The 19,716-nt window shown below is 34.5% G+C and overlaps 1 protein-coding gene across 1 annotated transcript in view; it reads right to left on the reverse strand.

Annotated features, from left to right (window-relative positions):
- Positions 1-19,716, reverse strand: part of LOC113113404 (semaphorin-6B-like) — a 90,771-nt gene that overhangs the window by 20,462 nt on the left and 50,593 nt on the right. The window contains exons 3-10 of the mRNA XM_026279575.1: positions 17,614-17,728; positions 14,442-14,502; positions 14,267-14,329; positions 6,200-6,298; positions 4,684-4,774; positions 4,288-4,407; positions 2,468-2,556; positions 1,090-1,307 (exon numbers count right to left, since the gene is read on the reverse strand). Coding sequence (XP_026135360.1) covers positions 1,090-1,307; positions 2,468-2,556; positions 4,288-4,407; positions 4,684-4,774; positions 6,200-6,298; positions 14,267-14,329; positions 14,442-14,502; positions 17,614-17,728 — 856 coding nt within the window. The remainder of the gene's footprint in view (positions 1-1,089; positions 1,308-2,467; positions 2,557-4,287; positions 4,408-4,683; positions 4,775-6,199; positions 6,299-14,266; positions 14,330-14,441; positions 14,503-17,613; positions 17,729-19,716) is intronic.

Below are 19,716 nucleotides of genomic sequence, written 5' to 3' on the forward strand. Positions count from 1 at the left end.
CAGCTACTCGTGGCATATTGGGTTATTCATTGTTCACAATGAAGGGAACAAAATCTGGACCAAAATCGGTCACAATATGGCCATAAATAAATGCATATATCAGAAATTTTGGGCACAAAAGGGTACAAACGTTTAATTTCATGAAAACTCCCCATTCATCTCATTCCTCTTCCTTTTTCTAAATAATTTGCTCTTCCCTTGTAGAAAAATGACCACATCTAGCAGAGCAGATAAAACACCAAAAGCATTCCCCTGGAAGCTGATGATGAAGCTCATTTTTATTCTAATCATACGAACACAATGAGAGGTAATCTAGTGAAAATGGCCCTCATCATCTGCCTGATGGACTGCAGTATATCATACTGAACACACACTCGTCACACACTTACTCTCTTACAGTGTGTTACGAGCACTCGAAGAGCTGACAGAACAACACGATCTAGAACAGAACCATTCTTTCTCTTTGATAAACCCATGAGCTCAGATTATCGGCTGGTTGTTGTTCTACAGTATCTCCTGCCATCTTTCTTGCTTGCTTTGTCTCCGTACCCCTTTTATTCTAGGTCTACAGTATGTAAATGTCTGTTCTCTATTGGGAGCTATTTCAAGCTTCATGCTGCGCCAAAATGCAAATTCAGTGCGGAATTCAACATCTAATCTTTCGTTTTTTAGCTTGTTCCAGTGATCATTTCTTTCGAGGTACTCCCAGGTATGCTGTGCCACTGTAAAAAAACATTTTAGATTTACTGTATGTGTCAATCATGAAATCTTTGGGACCTATTTTGAAATGTCATGCCACTATTTCCTCTGAGTGGTTTCAAAATAAAATAAAATAAAATAAAATAAATTTGAACCAGGTAAGTTCTTGAGAAATTCACCTTTACCGTGTCTTACACATAATAGTAACCGGACATATGGAAACTGATAAGATAATAAATGATTTGAGGAAACAATCTTCTCAGATGCTTTTTTTCTTATTTGCATCAGGACTGCATTCTGCATTCATCATTCAAACGCACTGATTGTTCCACTATAATGCTAGTGATCACACCGTCCTCTATATGATTCCTCCTGTATGAGTGTGTGTACCTGTTGGAGGGTGTTGAGAAGACCCCCAGGATGACGTCCCTGCCCTGCATGCGTATGATGGGGCTGGTGGACTGCAGCAGGTTAAAGTAGAAGTGCGAGTCTCCCGGGATCGAGCAGTTCAGACGTGCTTTCAGAAACGACGTCCACTGGCGCTCCAACACCCGCTGAGAGCCGCCCAAATCACCTTTACACACACGAGCCACGCGGGACACCATCACCTAATGCACACACAAACACATATTCAGAAAGAAAACAGTTCAGTTTTATTGCACACAGCTTCTATTCAGTTCTACAATCAAAGTGACTATTCAAAGGACTGCTTTTTAACCTCACACATCAATCGAGAGAATTCAGTCGTTTGACGATAGTGTAAAAACCTAAAAGAACCATACTCTGCTCTACTGCATTTTATTTGTTTTAACAGTCCAATTATAAAGTTGGTCAAGTCTTCTTGTGCCAAAAGCATTCATAATGTAGTTTTACCCAAACATTTTCCCACTTCTGTTTCACTTAAAGGAACTGGAGAAAACAACATTATGGATAGAGTATATAGACCAGTATGAAGAAAAACATATTAATAATGGACTGTTTCTTACAGACATTCAGCTTTTCACTTGATAAGATGTTAATTGAAGGACTGGAGTGATGTGGATTATTGTGATGTTTTTATCAGCTGTTTGGACTCTCATTCTGACGGCACCCATTCACTGCAGAGGATCCACTGGTGAGCAAGTGATGAAATGCTACATTACATTAAAAGTCTGTTCCCAAGCTCACCTACATCTTTAATGGCCTTAGAGGCAAATTTTCATTTTTGGGTGAAATATTCCTTTAAATTAATTTTGTTATAGCTACCAGACATTTACAGTACTGTACCTTTAATATGTAAATGACCTCTATTATGATTGGCTGACCTCTGAGTACTGGGCGGTGCACTATCAAGTTCCTCAATACTGAATAGTCATGGATAGCTATCCATGGGCAGTCATTTATTAATGTGCAAGTTATGAGCATGACATTACAACCTAGCTTAATATTGAATTATTAGGTTAAGTAGCTTACTTTTAATAAATTTAAAGAATACATTGTTGGGGGCAGTAATAAAAAAAAAAAAATTTCCCACTTTGATTATTAGTAAGGATGCAAACAAATAAAAAAACAAACAAATATTTTTAAAGATTCAAATAGAAATCTGTTATTTTAAATCATACATTTTGTGAAGTTATCATATTTCACAACATTACACTTTTTACTGTATTTTACTGTAATAAATGCAGCCATCATAAGAATAAAAGACTTCTATCAAAAACAACACATTTTCTCAACCCCAAACTTTTGAACAACAGTGTAAATCTCTGTCTGTACTCCTCTTTCTTACCTTCTCCAGGTAGTTGAACTCCATGGCCATCTCCCTGAAGAAGAAGTAGATATGAGGCCCCCATTCCACGGCGCTCACAAAATAAGGCTCTGTACGACACACACACACACACACACACACACACACACACACACACACACACACACACACACACACACACAAACAGGCTTTCACTTTACAGTCTGAGGGCGTCCTATGGAGAACTTGCAGCTCAAATAAGTAAACACTCATCAGTCATTATAAAGACATTTCATCTGAACAAACAACATATGCACAGTCCCAGAGAAAGACAGGGAGAGAAAGAGATATACAGCGAGAGAACTGAATGAGGCAGATATAGTCCTCATTAAACATGCATGTCCTCTTAAATAAAGCTAAGAGAGTGAAGTGAGGACATTTGAAGGTCTTGGCCTCTCCTCTCTCTCTTCTTGAGCAGTACTGTATGTGTTTTAAAAGCAGACGCAGGTCTATGTGGCTCTTTGATAAAGATATTCAACTTATAGCTCTCCAGCATTCAAAGTTCAATCAGAGAGCTCTAAATTATACACACATCCAGCTTTTCTCATCTGAATGAGGCTCCAAGAGCTCCGTGCAGTTTCCTGTGGTTACAAGGTCTCACATATCTGTGAAAAACAACTCAGGTATAAAAAAAAAAAAAAAAAAAAAAAAATTCCATTTGGTTTTGTTAGCGCTCTCGGTATGTCTGGTGTGAAATCACACTCAGAATTCAGTGCTGTAAACCGCTTGCTGAAATTATTTTAAAATCCACAAAACACACCCCACTTCAGGCTGACAGGGAGATTGCAGAGCGACACGGATGAAACCCATTTTACCAAACATTTCCTGAAACAACTTAAAAGGAACCATCCAGGTTCAGTGCAACTTTTGCTCTATTGACAGTTTATGTGGTTCGATGAACAGAGAATTAGTTTGGCTTTCCCTCATTTGAATCTGTTGCTGTATCACTAAAAATAATGTTGAATATTTGTAAGTTGTCTTTCTGAAAGGCCATATTTAGTGCCCAAAATATCATAATGCTAAAATCACTTCTGATCATGTCTAGTTAGTAGACATAAAACAGCCTTAAAACAGCCTTAATTACTTTGGTAATACAAAGCCATAACTCTTTTTTTAATAATAATAATAAATAATATAATTTAAAAATTAAAAAAAAAATGTAAACATGCTCATGTAAATTTTTTATTTTTAATACAATGAAACAGTAATATTGTGAAATATTACTACAGTTTTAAAAAGCTGTTTTCTGCCTGAATATATTTTAAAGTGTAATTTATTCCTGTGATGCAAAGCTGAATTTTCAGCATTATTACTCCAGTCCATAGTGTCACATGATCCACAGAAATCATTCTAATATGCTGATTTGCTGCTCAAGAAACATTATTTATTATTACCAATGTTGAAAACAGTAGATTTGCTTGATATTTTTTGTGGAATATTTTTTTCAGGATTTTTTGTTGAACAGAAATTCCAAAAGAACAGCATTTATTTAAAGCGATTATTGTGACATCATAAACATTATAAAATGTCAACTGTCACTTTTGATCAAATCTTGCAAATGAAAGTATAACCATTTTTTTTATTATTACTAACCCCAAAATGTTTGACTGGTAGTGAGTATACTGTACATTGGAGGGGAAAAGTGCATTAGGAATGTTTAAATCATTTTCCATTCTTTAAAAGAGAAAAAATTCTGTGTCAATTAAGAACATTCATAAAATCAAAAACAAAACAGATGACAAATAAAACCAATGTATTGATATTACCAAACATTCAAAGTTTTATTATGTATGAAACAGTACCTCTGAACCATTTGGAATCATGCTTGATCGTTCGCAGAGCAGGACTCTCTCCCAAACTGCGATAAATGACAGCGTCGATGGCCAGGAAGTCAGTCACTGTCCCCGTGAACAAGCTGCCCTCTGAGGTCAAAGGGCAGAGGTCAGCGGTCAATAACCAGAAGTGAGGATCGACACTGTGCCAGGATGATATATGTGCCAAAGTATTCAAACAGAAAGTCCTTGAGCTTAATGATGTTAAGAAGATGGTAAACACATTAATGGAAGCAAATAAAACGAGGCGATATTAAATATTATTATGTGGTGCATCCACTGGGTGTATGGCTCACATTATCACAGATTTAAAAAAAAATGCTAAACAAATCAGTACACACTTAGCCAGGAAAGTGTGTGAGTTACCTGCAAACAGAGCCACGTTAGCGTGTTTGGGATCGTAGGGACATCGGGCCATTCCACTGATGGGCTCGCCGACCAGTTCCAGAGTGTCTCTCTGAACACACACACACACACACACTGTTTGTGAGGACAAGATACGACACTTTCTGAGAGGATGAGAGCTGCTATAAACCACACATATCTCCAAACACATTCACAAGTGCTGCTATCTATTTCTACACACTTCCAGCAACAGTCCAGAGTGTTAGTGAGCGTGAGACAACTATAGCACGTGTCCATTTATCTTACAAATAAAACAAACCTACCAAACTGCCTCCAGAAAGGTTTTTTTTTTTTATTTTATATGAAACAATAAATAAGCTCTGCTGTTGAAATATACTGTAAAAACAAAGGTTTGAAGATTTAACAACATCATGTGGTTTAGAATTGGTTAGAAATTCTGCTCAAAACAAAAGGGTGACTCTCATGAAGCATCCATGTGATTTTACCCCAAATTCAAAGGAAAAAAGAAAATATATGTTGCATTAAGTAGATGAAGCATTAAATACCGTATGACCAATTGATCATGTAAAAAAAAAATAATAATCTTTGGCCATTAGTGTATGGAAGCCCATTTCCATCATGAAAAAAAAAAAAAAGGACTAGAATATATAAACTCAGAATTGCGATATAAACAAACAAAAAAAAAAGTGATAAATAAAATAGCCACAACCATCTTTTTTCTTTTTTCTTCTGTGGCTAAGAAAATAAAAAGTGAGATGTAAACAAAGTTTTGCCAGAAAAATAAATCTGTTCGAAATCTGAGTTTATATCAAGTTTAGTTTATATCTTGCTTATAGCTTGAAACGAATTATGAGATAAAAAGTCACAGTTGCCTTTCATAATTTTTTTGTTTTGTTATTATATTGTGGAAATAGGCTTCAATATTAATTCTTCATTTTCTTAATGCAAAATAGTTTCTTATTGTTTCCCTTTAAATTGGGGGTGATATATAATCCAGGCATGTTCCTAAAAATTCACCCACAAAACTATATACATATGCATTCATGCTTTCAATTCAATTCAAATGAGCATCTCTTCAGGTTCTCCAATGTAATTATGTGCATCCATTTATTGAGTTTTAATCATTACATCAATTAAACTTCAATCAGTACTGATCCACTGTCATTACTGTTAATCCATAATAAACATGCATTTGAGTTCAACTGAACCAATTCTTTCTGAAGATTCAGTGGATCCGACTTACAAAGCATTTCTGAATAACTGGACTGTAAAAGAACATTTATTTTAGCAGTAAAACTGTGAGGTGGGTGACATGTTGCAAACAACACAGAATATGTAGCTTAATCAAAACAGCAGTATTAATCTAGATGTTTGCTTTGCTACCTTTTAAAACAATAAAATGCTGATGAATTTCTTCAGCAGTATATGTAGCAGGATGAAGAGAATTGTATCTTGTATTGTTTGTGTAGAATTGCGCTCTACATGTTTGCTGATGTTAAACTCAGGGGAGACTCACCGTGTAATTGGCACACAGCGGGTTGAAAGCGTTTGTCCCGCACACAAATAGCCCTCCATCATGGCTCAACAACACCTTAATATAGTTACGACACTCCTCCTGAAGGAAACAGAGAGAACAGACAAGGATTACTCTGGTCGAATTTGTTTATGGTTCATGTCCGTTTACAAACTTCACAAAACACTACGGAGGTTGCATCAGATATATTTCGGTTTTCAGTATTTTAAGGTCAGCTTTTAACCATAGTAGTGAATGATGACATATTGTCATACTATAGTATTTTGCAAGGTACAGTACTTGCAAAATAACCTTGCAGGGAAGATGATATATGTCTGAGAATCTAGGATATTATGATAATTCCATGTCCGATGTACTATTCCATGAAATGCAATGCAATGAAATACCTTTATAAACATTATTGTCAAATTAATTTGCCCTGTTTATGTTTTATTATATTATACAGCAAGGCCTGAGAGCACATTGGGAATCTGGGATCCAAAATCTCTTTTAAACCTGAATATAAACAAACCATTTTAGGATTAAAACTGAAAGAGAGAGTGAGAGTTTGTATAATGATGTTGTCTTAATTGGCATAAACACTATAGAAATGGGTATTCTTATTAATTATTGTGTGGAAACATCAGTGATGATATCTCATCAGTGTATTTGTTTTGCCAGACTGATCCTCTTTGAATCACAATGACTTGGCAGCATTTGACGTTCGTGTCATTTAACAAAGTCGTTTGAATCCTAATTAAAATTTGAGTGAAGAAGAGAGAGATGAACAAAACATTGTGTGTGTGTGTGTGTGTGTGTGTGTGTGTGTGTTGGGTCACACATGAAAGGGTAAGAGAGGATGGACAAAAGAATAATGCTGAAAATATTGACTCAGCTTCACAAGTCATTTTCCCCCAGACGTCATTATTTTGAGAGCTGTGTTTGTTTTGGAAGACAGACACCAGATAATTAGGTCCCAGCTTGCAGCTCCACCACAGAGCCCACACTGTGGACATCACCCAAAAACACATTTTCCCCAGGATTTACATTGTATTTGGAATAGATTTGCACAGTTCGATTTAAACAGGAAGTAGCCGAACTTGAATGCATCACAATGTGGTTCCAGCTATAAAAGCAGTCCTGAAAGCTACTGGATAGCCAGCTGCGAACACTCATGCATCAGGAATGCCTTTGTTCCTTGACGGACATCAATGGAACGTTTTGAAGTGGTTTTGTGTATTTTGCTGAAACCTCTGCATGTGGGCCCCATCACGCAGCTCCACCGTAGGGCCCATTCATTGCTCTCCCCATTGAGTTTGACTGGGCCTCCTGGTGGAGCCGAAACCCGAGGGGGCCGACACTGAGGTCAGGCTCTTTGAGGTGATTAGCAGGACTGCCGAGGGTCTATGTGTTGTTACAGATGCAACTCCAGCGTTCACTGTGTGTGTGTGTTTGCACAAGAGATGTTGTTACAAATGCATTCAAGCTGCTCACAGCATTAAACACAAACTCCCTAGTGATAGATCAACTTACAGCGTGTGTGTGCATGTGTTTGAATAAGAGAATGGACAGGGACCTTTTCATTTTTTATAAGCTGAAGAGAAAGTGTGTGTGTTTGAGCATATACAATTACGCAACCTTTCACCTTTTATTATAGTGAGTATTTCCACCTGATTTGTTGAGTTATGCTCTAACATTACCACATCAACACTGCCAGTTTCTTACCTCTGTGTGTTTTCTTGGTGATCATCAGGATACAATGCAAATAATGGTGGCAAAATTAAACCACCGTTTCCCGATAATTACCCACCAATTAGAAGACAATAGAGCTGATCTTCACTCTAAAACTGAACCCAGACAGAAATGTGTGTTGAGTACATCATTAAACAGCATTCACAATAAATGTAACTTCTCTCATGCAACATTTTCAAGTGCAACTGAATATTTAGCTCTGAATAATGTAATGTGTGGCAGGATATCTTGACTTTGTGTTCTTGATTGGATCGTAATGTAAGGCAATGATAGTAATGATGCTTGCTAAGGCAGCTATGGCTGTTTTACAGAGGGAAACTAGAAACTATTGCTCATTCTTAGATGAGGAGAGATTAACTACTACTTTTCTAATTCTGCAGACTTGCAGTTTTTATCTGGTGAATGATAAACTGATTAGGAATGGAGGCGGACCAGGTCTCTTTCAGTTGGGCTCAGTTGATGTTTGCAGTAATTAGATGAAACTGTATAAAGATTATAAACTTTTACAATTCAAGAACATTGTCATTTCCACAATGATTTTTCTACATGTTTAATATTTGTGACTGATGCCAGTGATTGTAAGTGAGGCTATGCAATGGAGAAAAAAACCTTCAGAACAAATTGAAAAAAAAAGACACATGTAAAAAAAACTATGTATAAGACGTTTAATTATAGATATTCAAGGAAATTATAGTGCGTTGAAAAAACACACTAGAGATGTTATAATTAAGCATATTACCCAAATCTGAAAAGACCTGAGAAATGTCTACTCAGGCAAGAACACTTATTGATTTTTTTTTTTTTTATACTCACTGTTTTGACAATTACTACCAGCACCAACATAATAGGACAGATAATGTTAAGCACATAATAAGAAAAACAAACCTTCTAAATTTCAATAATTAAATAAAATCACCAGTATCCACAGTGCAATTTTTTAAAAATCAATTTTAATCATTAAGTGTAGCAGTTATGAAGTGACTGATTTGGTTTGTTTTTCTCTCTGACTGTCAATCTGCTCCAGGCGATGGAAAGTTTAATCTTAGAATGTTAGAATGTGTAAATTGCATTCCGGGGAATGGGGTGTTTTTCTTCATCCCAAGGCAACAGTTTAAAAGAAGCCAAATTCTGCGGGAAAAAATGGATTTGGCAACACTGGCCCAAGCAACCACCTAGCAAAGCTGTAGTAACCATCCAAAATGCCATAGCAACCCACTGGAGAGTTGCTAGGAACCAGCCAGAAGAGCATAGCACCTCAAAACAACTCTCAAAAAAAACACTCAATATAAAAGATCTAGTTGGTTAATATCAGTTTCCCTGCCCACAATACCTTGCTCACATCATCAAGATAGGTTCATCATAAACATCCCGCTGAACGTGAGCACAACAGTGTGCTGTAAACTCTCTGCAGGGGGTGGGGAGATCTTATGTTCCACTTCATAAACTGTAAAATTGAATTCATCAGAGATGCACGCGGGTCGATTCGTACGCCCGTCTGAGGTGTAAAAAGCAGGATTCGCTCTGGGGAAGAGCACACGTGGTTCAGGTCTCTGTGAAACACTATCAAGAAAGTGTCAAGATTTATCCTTCAGATTAGAGTGTGTGATGAACTCCTTTCTACTCTGATCAAAGTCTGACTTCTCCTCCCTTATTCCCTTGCTCTCCTGTCTTTCTTCTCACCTTCCTCACTCTCCACCACTCCTTGTTCTCTCTCTGCAGGTCTCCTTTCACTCACCGTTTCTCCCACTCCACTGGCTTTTCGCTTCTTTCTGCACCAAAACCACTCGCTGTCAGATTAGTGCACATTCAACACTTAACCATTTAAAGATTCTCACATTTCTAAGGCCTCTAAATGATCAACATGATCAAAACTGTTGTTCCTTGAAAACCTGATGTACACCATCTACTGCATCCCTTCTGTCGTCTGATTTTAAGCAAGTAAAAGGCCTTTTAATATCATTTAAAAACATCGACCTTCAGTTCACAATTTTATATATAGGGTTCACATACTTTTCACAAAACAAAGGGTTCACATACTTTTTCCTGCATTTTTATAGCTCCAAACGATTATCTCACTGTGCCTATTTTATTTCTCCTAAGACATTTTAGAAGAAGCATCTGAGACAAACCTGCTCAAGTGCCTAAAGCTAAAATAGCAATATCAGAGAAATAACATTTTCTTCAGGGTCGGACAAAAAGATTGCTCATGAAGAGATCTTGTTGCTCATTTTCATTCAGAACGACTCCACAAATGAAGTTCTCATCCTGCAATGCCCTTCAAGCCAATAAAAATGACAATTGGAACACATTGAGAGAGAGAATAGATACTGGAAGTGAGTGTATCTATTACACCACACACACACACACACACACACACACACACACACACACACGTTCCTATACTCCATGTAGGAGTATCGCAGGCAGCAGATGTCATCTTTTTGTAGTTAGTCACTGTGTTATTGCTGTAGAAATCTGTTTATCTTGCACTTCATAAAAGCCAATCAAAGCAGCACAAGTGACATCAATTCAAATCCTGTTTATTCATATTAATTATAAATGATCCATTTATTCACCTCTGAAGATGTTATTGTGTTATCTGTTATTAAAAATGTAGTTGTAGTAACTGTACAGTAGTTTTAAGTTGTTTATTTAGTTCGTTTCAGTAATTTTGTGATTTATATTTAATTTATTTCAGTTTACTAATTTTAGTACTTTAATTATTAAAGTATTATATTTCAATTGATTGCATAGCAATATTTCTTGTTTTCTTTTTTTATAGTTCTATATTTTTCATCATGTTTCAGTGTTAAGTAAAACTTTTTTTAGTAATACCTTATGATTTTGCCATTTGTATTCATTTTTTTGATTGACTAAAAGTATAGTAGTAATTTAGTAGTTACGTAATTTTGTTACTGTTATATTATTTTGTCACTGTTTTACTTTTAAAATATTTCTATTTAGATTAAATTTATTTCTTTTCATTTTCATTTTATGTTTTAGTACTTCAACACATTACATTTCAGTTAACTGTCATTTTTGTTTAAGTTATGTTTAAGTACAAGTTTAAGAGTTTTTCATTCATGTTTTAATTTTAATTAAGAGTTAAGTAAGTTTTAAATGCTTCTTTTTAAATAATTCAAATTTTATTTAATGTATTTATTTCAGTTATCCTTTTAGTAATTTTAGTACTTCAATTCATTACTTTTCTATTAATTGCAAAGGCTACATTTCATTTAAGTATAATTTATATATTTAACATAAACATATGATATTTATTTATTTTATTTCAGATTTATTTCAATAAAAACAATTCTCTTCACATGAGCACAATGCTATTTTACAGATCCTCACTGTAGTAAGTGTGTGTCTGTGTGTGTGTGTGTGTTTGTGTGTGTGTGTGTGTGTGTGTGTGTGTGTGTGTGTGTGTGAGTGTGAGGAGTCAGAATAAGGATATTGAATTTCCACCTTCATTATGAAATCATGTCAGCTTAAATCAAGCAGCAAGACCACAATTACTGCAGGAACATGCTACATCAGATCAAACACATTTCATCTGACAGCACTCCTAGAGTCCATCTAATCTTATTCCAGAGCAGATGAAGTGCAAAAAAACGGCTCATGGACCAGCAGTCTCAGTTTTAGGTCTGATACCAGTGGTGTGTGGAGGTGTGCGCTCAGATCTCTGACAGAAGGACGGATAATTGGATATATGTCTCAAACGGACTCATCTCTGGATCGTCTATGCTAATATTCTTTCTATCTCACACAATTAGAGTTGATTGCTGTGGAAAACCAGTTTATACTTTATGAGGTAATTAGCGTTCATTAACAAAAACAGCACAGAAAGACCAAGAAAGAGAAAGCAAGGAGAGTGTGAGAGCCTGTTGCAGAACTTGCCGGAGGCAGAGATTCGCAGGTGTGTGTTTGATGTCTCAGATTTGTGTGAACATGTGGGTGGGTGGCAGACAGGTCTCATTTGTAAGCTCCCTCTTGCCAGACAATAATCCTTGTCCAGGTTTGACACTCAGTCTCTTGAAGTTCTCTCCCCTGCAGTCATACACATCTATTAAAACGGCCTGGTTTGTGAAATAGTGGCAATGCACGACTCTTACATTATGAAGGTGGGCAGAAGGCAGAAGGTAATTAGCCTCTGCACTGAAGAATAAGAACAGATTTATCACAAAAACATCAAAGAGAGACACAATCAAGTCTGAGGTTGCAGCTTACAAAACAGCTTCACAAACTCTCCAATCGGCTCAAGTTAAAGAGAATATTGAACAAAGACTTCTGGAGAATTATTGGGGCAGGACAGATCAAGGGATGTGGGAAAAAAAAACACATATTTTCAAAATCAACTAGATGGAACTTGAGGGACTCGAGATGTGCTTTCAAAGGTTGAAGATTTATTTACTTCATGCAGTCTTAAAAATACAGAACTCATGGCAGGACAGTCAAAAAGCAGTGCAAGAGCCGATGCAAAGTCCAGAGATGCCAGAAACTGTATTTTCAGAAACTGTAGCAGTGATTTTAATGGAAAAAAGTAAAAAAAAAAAAAAAAAAAATAAATAAGATAATATAAATATAAAAAGACATTAAAAAATTATATATATATATATATATATATATATATATATATATATATATATATATATATATATATATATATATATATATATATATATATAATAAAATGAATATTAATCACTAATCGGGAAAACATACAATTGCAATAATTAAAGTGTTATTTAACAAAAAACTAAACAAAAAAATCTTGGTTTGCTCTGCTTGTTGTGCAATTAGGCCACAATGTTGGGATTATACTCCATCAATATGACTATAAAATAATAGCTAGATATATGGATGGATGGATGGATAGATAGATAGTATATTTATTATATATATGTATTATTATTATTATTAATAATAATATTATTACTAAATCAAAATCAAAATAAGAAATTTGTACTGTAAAAAAATATTTTATTTTATTATATTTTAAAATGTAAAATTATAATCATTGTAATAATTACTGAAGTCTTGATTTGTGGACTGCAAATTTATTTGAAAAAAAAAAAAAAGCAGGGATTCTTTAAACTTTCTATTTTCTTGACAACAGCTTTTTTAAAAGTATTTCTAACTATGGGAAGATAGTTTCATTATGATATATTTTATATCAAATGACTTAACATGATCCATCCCTCGACTGAGATCTCTTGCAATAAAGGCCACATTTCCTGCTAAAGTGCCAACGCACCTTCTTAAAATCATCTTAGATCAAGAAATACAGTAGCATCTAAAAATAACTACAGTTCTGAAATGATCTTTAGCACATTAATCTGGGTCTACATGTGCTTTTGTATCAATATGCCAGTTATGCCTTTTAATTCATTAGGCAAAGTTAACGAGGCTTTTTGTAGAATTTTTGCCTTAATGCAATTACTATATTGATACAGTTCATGGAAAGCTGGTGGTAAATGTAATTTAACTGAAAGGCAATAGTCTGGTACTTTTTGCTGTAGCAGGTTATGTGTGAATCACTGGTTTAACTGGCATCACAATTGAAACAGTTTTGGCTTTTATTAAGCACATTTGGATCTGACAGCTCCTGCAGCAGTTCACTTATGTTCTGCTTTTTTGCATATTGTACCTGATGAAGGACAGAAGTTAAGAATGTGTGGAATTAATCCAAAATATTTTCTAAGCATTTCAAATGAAGTTAGCATTGCATACTTTGAATATCGTTGGCTCTATTGTTCTATTGTAAGCCCCTTGAAAAAAAGTGTTTGCTAAATGAATAAATGTAACTGTAAAAACACAGTTTGAATGGCATTAGTGTTTGAATGCTAACATAAGTCTAGCATGTCTAACATTAGACACACATTAGCTGTAGGGAAGTTATATGTGATAAAACACAAAGAGAGCCATAAAAGATAACTGGCAGTATAAAAGTAAATCTAATTTTAGTAAGAGTTAAAAACACAAGTAAATAACAGGAAAATCCACATCCCTCAATAACATCCAATAAGTAACCAAGGCTGTAAGTAATCATCTGTAATAAGGCTAAAAGCATCCGCCGAGAGGCTAGAGTTACATGTCCTTGTGAACCAGCAGAAAAAGCCAAATCCTTATATCGTACATTTACTCTCCAGGAGAATTTATTTGTGTGAGACTGTCTCCAGCTCTGCCACAGGTCTGAAACATCAAGCGCTTGGCAATAGCAAATCACTCAAAGTGCTGTGAATTAATTTCCTCGCTAAGACGGTTCTAAAAATGGCTGTGAAATGCGAAAAACCGTTGTGTTATTTGAACGCTCACCTCATGTTTGCCCTTCATTCTACAGATGCGGATGTCATTCTTATTGGACTCCCACGTCCTTTTCTGTAAAACAGCAAAGGAGTACAATTATCACCGACATTTATGGGAAAACATGCAATTATGTGTGTGTGTGTGTGAGAGAGAGAGAGAGAGAGAGAGAGGTACAAGGTCTCACCTTGCTGTAGAACATTTCATCTCCAGATACATGGTCCAGTTCCACTCGATAAAGGTCATCTCTGCACCAACACACACACACACACACACACACACACACACCAGCATTAGCAGTAACATTAAAAATGGGCCTTAATTTAACATTAAGAAGGCGAATCATAAATCATATACTATTTCTACTACAGAGTATGCACCACACAACAAAAATAAATAAAAAATAAAAATGCAATCAGTATTTTGGCCATGAAACTGGACTGGAGAAGCGAATTTGTGTAGAGTTATCAGTAAATATATGTACAATTTGATTTGATTAACTTGATTAATCCCAAAGGGAAATTCCAATGTCAGAACAGAGCTCACCACACAATAATAAATAAATACATGAATAAAATACTACATTTTATATAGCACTCCTTTGTTTGAAGCATCAAAGTGCACACTACAGTACATCATGATTATACAATATACAAATAAGATTCTAAAATAAATCATCTAATCTGATAATAATTATAGAGTCTAATAGCTGTTGGTAAAAGTGACTTTCTATATCGTTACTTGTAACACCTAGGCTGAATTTGATTAAATATATTCAGTTTATTATGACAGTTTCTTGGTTTTTAGCATAAAATCTACCAAAAATAAATTAGGATTATGCTTAAAAAAACTGAGTAGAAATACTAATACTAATTGTGTTTAAAAATGCACTTAATTTAAGACATCTTCAAACAATCTAAATAATTTGAAGAATTATTTTCTTAAACTATTAGAAAATAAAATATAAATCAAAAAATTGAATTAGACTCAAAAGTATTTTTTTTTTACTTTTTATTTTAGAAATTAGAAATGTTGAACTGAACTGAAATAAAGTAATTGCTGAAATTAGCCTACTAAACCTGAAATGTTAATGTTAGTTAATAAAAATAAACGCTCCATTGTTTGTTCAGGTTAGTTCAAACTGCATTAACTAACATTAACAAACAACTTTAGATTTTTTAAAATTTATTAGTAAATGTAAAAAATAATATTAACTAAGATGAATAAATGTTGTAGAAATATTGCTCATAGATAGTTCATGTTAACTAATGTAGGTTAACTAATGCTAACAAATGAAACCTAATTGTAAAGAGTTACCATAATTTATCAACAATTCTATGTTTCAGTATGTCTGATTTACTGTCTGACTACATACAAATATTTTACCACTGTCAGTAAAGTATAGAGAATATTAGAAGCATGCAAATCAAATTACAGCCAAAATCATGTGACAAACTGAGACAAGACAGAAAGTCTGTGAAGATATATTTCACCACCTACAGGAATACAGTGAAGCATTGAAGGCTTTTGATAAAACAAATCCATCAAGCTGTCTATGAGAGCAGTCTAAATGTGAGTTCTCAGCTCTGGAGATGTCAGCCTCAGAGTTCTGTGGTGTCAGTAACCGGTTTATCAGAGTTTACACTTTCCACAATGTGTAAGAGAGTGCTCGGAAACGTAAGATAGAATATATATATATGACCCTGGACCACAAAACCTTAAGTGTTAATTTTTCGAAATGTGAGCATTATACATCATTTGAAAGCTGAATAAATAATCTTTCCATTGATGTATGTTTTATTAGGGACATTATTTGGCCGAGATACAACTATTTGAAAATCTGGAATCTGAGGGTGCAAAAAAAATCTAAATACTGAGAAAATCACCTTTTAATTTGTCCAAATGAATTCTAAGCTATGCATATTACTAATCAAAAATTAAGTTTTGGTATATTTACGGTAGGAAATTGTAAAAATATCTTCATGGAACATTATCTTTACTTATTATCCTAATGATTTTTGGCTTAAAAGAAAAATCAATATTTTTGACCCATTGTTCTTTGGCTATTGCTAAAAATATACCCCAGCGACTTAAGACTGGTTTTGTGGTCCAGGGTCACATATCTGTTCCCCAGCTTCAGAGAAAGCAAGTGTTTAAGTGGCTTGACTGTGTAATGGTTAGAGGTCAGCGAACAGGGGTTTAACTTTCAACCACCGCTTAACTAGGACCACATGTCAACTCCCTCGGGAGTCCAAATCCTTTGAAGACCTGTCTATGTGACGGATTTCAAAGATGTAAATAAATGTAAGACCATTCAAACTGGACACAGATTTCCCCTCAAACATCCACATGCACACTTTGAATGCGTGGAAAGAACATGCTGCTATACTGCTGAGTGTGTTGAGTTAGAAGAACAGAGTGTTCATGTCAGAGCTTTGAAACCTAAAGAAATGTTCTCATTGTGTAACCTGTCATTTCCATTTAAGACCAATTAGGTAACGAGATGGTGTAGCGAAATAGAAAGGTTTTAATAACAGAGAGGATATTATAGTACTCATGTCACATTAATTCATAATGTAAAACCAAATACAGTGAAGTTGCTGTGTGAACAGAGTGGGCAACACTGAAGTTAACATGTTGTTAATTAGTACAATAAATATTATTATTATTAAAAACATATCATATCATAAAATCTAAAAATATTAGAAGAAAAACTAAACAAAAATCTGACATTTTGCCATGGCAAGTTGAAGAACTAAAATTATTCACTGGAAATAAACAAACTGAACAAAATATTAAAAATGAAATAAAAATTAATTAAACCTGATTATGAAAATAGAATAAAAATACTAATAAAATAATAATAATAGAAATACAAATACTAATAAAATAACAAAGCACATACTGTAACAAAATGACAAAAATAATTAGAAAAAAAAAAATATATATATATAAAAAAATAAATATTATTTAATATTTAACATTTTAAAATGGCAAAAAAAATATTTTAATAAAAAAAAAAAAAAAAAATTGCTTTACTAGCTTAAAAATTTATAAGACTAGTTTACTCACCCTTATATATATATATATATATATATATATATATATATATATATATATATATATATATATATATATATATATATATATATATATATCATACTTAAATAACAATGATTACCACAGAGAATAATTTTCCCTTCTTCCTTAGTACAGTATGTGCAGCAATATGCAAAATGAACACAACAGTTTTTATTTTGATTGCTCTGAAAAGACGTGCAATATGCAAAATATAATGTACAAATATTTCTGATGTGAAGCGTGCATGTTGAATTGTTGTGAATGCAGTTGGATGTTACCTGGCTCCGATGTAGAGTGTACGGTTGACTTTCAGGACGGTCTGAATGTAGAGTGGCTCCTGACGGGTGTAAGAGTGATGCGCTCGGCCCACAAACACTGGATATCGTCTCACCACTGACAAATACAGAAACAGAGACGGTTCAGAAGAGAGGAAAGTCAAAATGTGGAAAAATGACTAGTTGAGATAGAAGACAGTGACAACCAAACAAAAGAGCCAAAACATGAAGAATAGATGGAGGAAACAGAGTCTAAAGCACAGGCAGGAATGTGTCCATCACTTTCCCAGAAGAGTTATGCCCCTTTCACACTGAGTTTCCGGACCACTGAGAGACAGAAGTCCTCAGAGACAAAAAAGTACACACATCATTGTCTTCTCCATGTAGAGTCCAAAAACAAGCTGTCTTAAAGCAGAAGTTCAACAAATCTGTCATATTTACTCACCCTTATGTTCCAAACCTGTATGACTTTATCTCTCCTAAAATATTCTGCCTGCTCTTTTCAAAATAATGACTAGAAAGATTCAGGCATCAAAAAGGACACAACGGTAACATAAAAGCATCTCAAGCTTGGTTTATACAACTTGTGTCCTACATTCTAAATCATGCGACAGGTTTTTGTGAGAAATAGGAATATGCATCATTACTCAATACATTACAGTCAACTGTTAACCACTTAGACTAAATAACTGAATCAGTGAGCTGAACTCAAGAACTGCATTAGTTCAATTCATTAATGAAACTTTCAGACCGTTTTTCATAAAAAAAAATAAATAAAAAAACATTAAAGTGCGACTATTATGGTTAATGAAAGGTTCATATTTTGATTTTGGGAGTCCCAAACAAGAGCTTGACATGCATGCAAGGTCAAAAAACACTTTCATTGTCTTATAATATGCATTTTTTTAAAGCTTACTTGCTCAGCGACTCTCCACCAATTTGCTCAATGATTCATTTTTCCAAAACCCATCTTTGCCAGACACTAATCTGCAGTGATCGGTCTGATTGGTCTCATTTTCATTTGACTTGCCTGTAACGCCCGATAAAGCAGCGTTTGTGAGTGCAGTGCTGCTGAGTGTACAGTGTTAACGGGAAACCAATATTTTTACCGCACCAAAAGCAGCACCTAGTGGCAAAGAATGAATTTGCATTTTCATTCAGACCAGTGCAAAAGAGCATCAAGTGGGCGGACAATATGCAAATGATTCAGGTTGACCTCAACATGAAACGGCTTGAGATTCATTTTAAAACGATTAGTTTCAATGATTCAGAGTCGACTCTTTCTTTTAAGAAACAATACACGGTGCACTTTCAGATTTAAAGATTTGCAAGATGTTTTTATTCACTTAAAGCTGTTTTGTACTGCATGAAAAATGTTTTTCAAAAATCCAGAATAGGTGAACTTTAAACGATTCATTAAAAAAGTAAAAAATAGAAAAATAGATTTGTTCACATTATGAATATATCATATGGACCAGTTACATATGTTGCATACTAATATGATATGCTTTCCTGGTGCTTTTTTTTGTCATTTTAGAACTTTCAAATTATTTACTTTCATTATACTGAATAGATTACAAGGGCATTCGTGTAAAATATCCCCTTTTCTTTTTGAATGAATGAATAAACGCACACAGCATTGTTTCTTTTAACTGAAAGTAAAATCAAAACTCTTTAAAACATTTTACGAATTAAAATAAAATATAAATATTATTAAAAACAAATGCAACCTGCCCTGACTGTGAGACTATTGGTCCAGTGTCCTGTCACATCAAAGCAAAGCGGATACGTTTTATATTACATCCCCATTACACTCCTGTATAAAATGCAGTTGAAAATAGTCGCCAGCAACAGCAAACTGCTTTCCAAATGCTGTGGAAAGAGGTTAAACACAATTAGAAAACCGATTACCACGGAAAAAACTAACAAGAATGTGTCCTCCAAGCGCAGATGGATCTGTACTCTGTGTCTGAGGGCTGAGAAGCCTGAGGACACCCACAGATTTATTGTGAAAGCTAATGATATTTCTTACAGTTTCTGCTACTAATTAATTCCACTGTTATACGGAGAGAAGGATAGAGATGTTGTTGTTGTTGCTGGCCTGTT

The sequence above is a fragment of the Carassius auratus genome, chromosome 2 (genome assembly GCF_003368295.1).
Source record: "Carassius auratus strain Wakin chromosome 2, ASM336829v1, whole genome shotgun sequence".
NCBI lineage: Eukaryota > Metazoa > Chordata > Actinopteri > Cypriniformes > Cyprinidae > Carassius > Carassius auratus.